This window comes from Haliotis cracherodii, unplaced genomic scaffold (assembly GCF_022045235.1).
Source record: "Haliotis cracherodii isolate W230 unplaced genomic scaffold, xgHalCrac1.p SCAF_7, whole genome shotgun sequence".
Classification (NCBI taxonomy): Eukaryota; Metazoa; Mollusca; class Gastropoda; order Lepetellida; family Haliotidae; genus Haliotis; species Haliotis cracherodii.
This window is the reverse complement of record NW_027266330.1, coordinates 38,038,304-38,044,378: the sequence shown is the minus strand read 5'-3', so window position 1 is coordinate 38,044,378 and position 6,075 is coordinate 38,038,304. Positions and strand designations below refer to the sequence as shown.

Below are 6,075 nucleotides of genomic sequence, written 5' to 3'. Positions count from 1 at the left end.
GTGAAAGGAGTTATTAGTAATGTATAAAGTAAACAATAACCCAACAACATACACAGGAGTTCAAGAAGTACGTTCATCTTTCCGCTTGCGTGCGTGACAAGACATCGATATGCGCACGCACCCGGAATATTGACTTCCGCTGGAGACGATAAACAATAGTACCATGGCAGGAGAGTAGAGAGACTTCTGACATGGCGCCGGATTCCAAGCATAGGAAGGGTAAGTTGGTCGTATTGATTTTATTCTTGATAACGAATAGTAAATTTAAAAGGCGATTAAGAAATGATTATAACTTACCGGTAATTGTTATTTTGTACAGCTGTTATGAACACGACATGTGATATCATGACAGCATGCGATCTACATGACCACCTGGGAATATACAGCGGTGATATATGCTAGGTAAAGTATAGTTAATGGGCATAAATTTGTTCATTACACACACACACACACACACACACACACACACACACACACACACACACACACACACACACACACACACACACACACACATATATATATATATGTATACATATGACAGGATTTTGATCAAACTCTCTTTTTTCAAAAAATAGTGTGATTGCAGTAAACTGAATCGATAAATGTTGTATCTGATGCACGTGTAAAATATGCAACATATATGTTTGAAATCAATAAAATTGTATGAGATTCCAAATTACATTGTCGGAGTGGACTCTCTACTGTCTATTACACTTAGCTTATATTTACTATATATGAATTCAAATCTCCAATACGATGTCATTTCGACAAAGAAATTCAAATAGATAAATTCATAGATATCTAGTCATGTTGAACGGTGATGTTAGACAAACAGATACAATTTGTTTTTGCTTTCCATTTATCGCAATTTTTGTCATTCCAAACTGCACCTTTAATATATAAGAACTTCATCAATTATTGATAACTTTATCAGAGCGTAACGACATAAACATCTTAAACCAATAATAATATATACGCCGGAAGAAGCGCATATCGATCCCATTAAAACCTTTGTTCATAAGGACGTCCTAGTGATCAAGACCAAAGGCCAATCCTACCGTTAAAAATCGATCTCATTCCCACAGATCTACATTATCCTGCTATCCTACAGACTGTAGTGGCACAAATAGCATGCAATGGCATGGCAACAACAATTAAATATTAAAAGGTAAAATCGCCAACTGTATCCCTATCGATTGAAGACAGGATATTCACGCAATCGGTCAGCTTTTGGCTGCCTTGATGACTTTTGACACACATGGCGCGATGATTAACCACTAACTCACATCTAAATAGACTGAGGTAATTGGTTTCTCATAGGATCAACCAGGATCGCTCATCAATAGATTGTAATTATGTATCTACAAGAGTTATTGAACGCATCTGGGGGATGGTAAGACCAGATGAGACAAAACAATACTGAATAATTTCATGAAAAAGCTTTGAAATTGATGATTAAGATAATCTTTCCTACCTCTTATATATGTTTCAAATATACTATTCAAAACATTTAAAAAACACCAACAGCTGGACGCCTGTGTGTTGCAATATCCAATAACCATGACATATTTACTTTTGTCACTTATAAAAAAAACGGATGTTCTCCTATATTCTTTTGAGCAGTGCAAATTTTCATGTTTTCAGGAAATTACAAAAAAATATAAACTGTCATGTTGAAATATGCTAATGGTTATGTAAATACTATACTCATGTCGTTAGGATACAGGGGGTATTGCAAATGGATGAACTAATGAAAAGAAATAATGAATATAAATAATGAATAGAAATGATAACCGCATGTTGTAAAGTTGTTTTCCTGAACTTAGCAGAACGAAGGAGATAACCAAGTATTACTTACTTGTGACTTAATAAGTACAAAACCAGGGTATTCATTACAATTGATGGTTAGTGCATTAGTTTCCATGGTAACATTTTACCTATGACCCTACAAACCATCGTTAGTACGTATCAATGATAAACGGAGAGCGTGGTTCACCATCTTCTATATCGATTACCAAGCGTCAGTTATCTCGTTTGCGTTGTATGTCAATAACACTTATATGCATGAATGAAAATTACACGAAGAGCTTATAATCAGTACATTGCTTAAAGAAATGAAACAACAACCTAATCAACGTCAGAAATGGATAATTCTTCCATCGTTACCTGAAAGTCAATACAATGTCGTTTTTATTGTCTTGTGTCATTGAGATATCGAATTTACGACTGAAGTGCTATTGTTAAAGTCTCTCGTTCATGAGGAAATACCTACTAGTAACCTATTTAAGCAAGGACATCATCATGTAAAATCTTTCCAAACTGATTATGCAGGACTTTGGGTCTCTTTACCAGAAGATATTCAATCGATACAATCCTCAATTCAAGTAGGTTTACAGGCAAGATCACCGTGAAACCACTATATAAATGTGGATTTGATTTCAATACGTTCTCGACTCTAATTAGGTTGCAGCGATTTAAACGCAGATAAAAGATAGAATGACCCAAACTGCTATAGTGACGAAGCATATGAAAATATATTTTTTTACTTATTTTTTGTATTATGCCATTATCAGATATAATATGTATTATTATACACATGGATATGATAAAAAGAAAAAAGTACATGGAAATGTTGAACATCTGTACAGGAAAACTGAAACAGTTCAGTCTGTACAAACATTTATCTCAGAATCTGGCTGTTTCAATAAATCAATTAGGTCTCATATTCAGTTTTATACTTGCAATCTATTTATTACTGAACTGATAGAATTGAATTAGCATATGATGTTTTAAAATATGTTTTATATAAAACTAATTGTCCACAATTGTATTTCTTGTAACATATTTTCGTGTGTGTTTTTTTTTGTATTGGAGAGGCATTGAGTAAAGCTATTGGCTTTTTGTGCCAATCCATATCGTTACGAAATACTTATGTTTAAAACACCTACCAGTATTTAGGTATGCTAAAAAGGAAATATATCTTGAGCATTGGCGCGACACGTTAAATCAGTTGTGTTGCCAGTCATTTCTTTAATTCTAAAGAATACCAAAGAATACTAAAGAACGGATTTTAATGTGTCCCCATGCTAGGTGTGCTTGTTGTCATTTTCACCGGGAACATTCCTCCGCCATCACCATTGTTATTAAAAAGTAAAAAGTCCTACGTCCTCCTCATTGTAGGGCAAAAGGTGCATTTGAAACATTTAATTTGTTTATGTGGCCTTATCATTCTTATACCGGTTTTAGATTAATTCGTATTCCTATACCCCTATTAAATTCATTCTTATAACGGTATTAAACTCATTCGTATACAAGTATTCAACTCTTTCATATACCAGCATTAAACACATTCGTATACCAGTATTAACTTATTTTTTACACCAGTTTTAAACTCAATATTATACCAATATTATCGCATTTTTATACCATTATTAAACTGGTTCTTATACTAGTATTAAACTCCTTGGTTCCAGCTATACTGAATGGCTATAACGATGACAATGCGACGGTACTTAGACCCCCTCATACCTAAGAGTCACCATTTTTCGTCGATCTCTCGTGTACTGGATGCGACCTCATATTGATCGTTGACCTTTTGTATATATTTGCTTGGATGATGCATTAACATGAAGTACATGTTCCAGTGCGTAACATAATGAAAGCTGCGTGATGCCAGAATGGAACATATACTTTTTTTCAACACGGGAATACTTAGATTAATAGTTTCCCTACGATGTCCGTGGCAATGTTAAAAATGCTGAATGCTGATGAGCAAATTTGCTGGAAACAAATTATTTTCAGTCATATAAAAATACTTAATTTGTTCATTTTAGTAAATCTATTTGACTGTTGTTTTCACGTACAGATATTGTATGTACCTGGTCCATCACTACTATCTGATTTCATGCTGTTCATGTTAGCGGTCAAATGAGGGTTCAGTCTAAACTTTATTTCTAAGATATGATCACAACTCTCATAGTCCCTGAGGTTTTAAATGTAAGGCATTAGAGGACGAACATTGTATTTGCGAGCGTGCGAGTGGCCATAAATGTTGGAAGTTTATCTTGACTTTTGCATATTTTAACAAAAAGAAAATTACTTTTCCCTGGATTAACTCGGTGACGTGATAACGTGTGTACAGGTTAAACACAGGTGTTTGGCTCCATCGTGACCGAAGAAAATATTTTCAGGTCCATCCCAGAATAGCTAATGGTTAGTCCATTATTCCAAAATTGCCCCCACAGGTTACCTACTGTACCTATTTGCGGAATAAACCCCGGATCTTCGGCACATACGGGCATGCACTATTTTTCTCACATGTTTTCTATCTTCCATTGCAGATCCAACGGATCCCCATTTAAAGTTCCTGACAAGATCTCGGCGTCTTATTTCAACTACTAGGGATCATATGAACAATGTCGGTCGAATATCGGCCGAAATACATGTTCTCTCCCAAAGTATTCTAGCGGATCATGATGAATTCATACGAGCGAGATCCGCTCAAAATGGCAATTCCGATCCCGTGGAAGATCCCAGTATTCAGAGAGAGATATCTTTTGAAGTGTCGAACGCGTCTGAAAATGAGGCAAACGATCAACCAGTAACCCGCTTTACAGAAAACACTCTCAAAGTACCCATTCGCTACCCGGATATTCATAGTGGTGGGTTTCATAGGCCCCAGAAGGACCAGGGACCGTCGATAAGGAAACATAAACATCGAAACACACATGATAAACTTCCACAGATTAACAAACACTCGGTTACGGCTGTGCCTCAAGCCGCTGCAAGTATTTACAGAAACCCTCAAATCCCTTATGTCCCCCATAAACTGTTGCCAAAGGTTAAGCCGGAACCAGTAGCTGTTTACAAAGAGGTTAATTCGAATAGACACCCCGTTGCCCGTTTGAAACTGCACAGATTGAAGGTAGAAGACAAGACAGATACTTTGCCTACTATTACACGTAACAACGTCGATCGAAAATATGTGAGTGACAAAAAGCCTCGGAAGGAAGTTGTTGCTAATAAGCTTCCTGTGATAAAACATCAACTTCCGGTTTATCGAGCGCCTGCGCAGATCATGCAACCGCCAGGATATGCGCCTCGCATTGAGGCAAGGCTTCCAGTGGATGTCAAGGTGAAGGATACAACTGTCAGCGAGCCCCAAAACAATGCGGATATAAAACGTAATAGTGCTATGCAGAGAAATGTGCTTCCCGAGGTTGCTGTGAAACACCCAACACCTCAAGGACGTGTACCAACAGGTAGGGTGCCAAGGATAAATCGCCTGCAACTTAAGTCAGCTCTGCTTCAAAGTGGAGAAAAGGTAGAATTGTCTGTAAATGGGAAGAAATTGAACGAACTAATTCTCCTCGGGAGGGAGACAAGAAAGGAGTCGTCTGCAACACCGCGAACTTCGACGTACAGACCAGAGAGTAAAAAGAAATTAAAACGTAAGGAAACAGTTATACTTCCCAAAGTTAATCCAGGGCCTTCATTTTCGCCGGATTTCAAACCCTCTAAACGATACCACCGTCCCTCGTACATGATTACCTGCCCTGTTCCAGTTTGTCACCTGGCGCCAACGCCATCGCTTGAGTCCTATATGTCACTGTCGCCGATGCCATACATTCATCAGATGACCTTGACCCCACGTCAAACTATGTTGTTGTCTGGGTCGCCTGGCAACCTGACGTCACATTCTCGTCCCGGTTCATTGATAAGAGAGTCGCCTCTGGTAGTGACAAAATTGCCGAAAATACCTGCATCGGGCGAGGGAGCGACTTGATGCTTTCTCTGTCCATGAGTACGTGGATCGTCAATTGTGGAACAGACTTAAGATTGAGTCTGCATAATCCGAACAATTGTTAAAAATAGCATCGGTGGAATGTTGGCTTGTGAGCTACAGTGCATGTGCCGAGTCAAGGTGGCGCATTGACGAATACACGTAGCGCACATTCGTCACCACTCGCCCCTTTCCGTAACTCGTCCCCTTATCGATTAATGTTATGTGCGAAAATACGACAAACCAATCAGAATGCACGTTTGATTTCAAGTTCTTCGTCAAAGAATCCC

At 37.9% G+C, this 6,075-nt stretch overlaps 1 protein-coding gene across 1 annotated transcript; it reads left to right on the top strand.

Moving 5' to 3' along the window:
• Positions 1-191: 191 nt before the first annotated feature.
• On the top strand, positions 192-5,788 carry LOC139447657 (uncharacterized). Its single transcript, XM_071229085.1, has 2 exons — positions 192-219; positions 4,344-5,788. Exons 1-2 carry the CDS (start codon positions 192-194, stop codon positions 5,786-5,788), a joined length of 1,473 nt encoding a protein of 490 aa, XP_071085186.1.
• Positions 5,789-6,075: the final 287 nt, after the last annotated feature.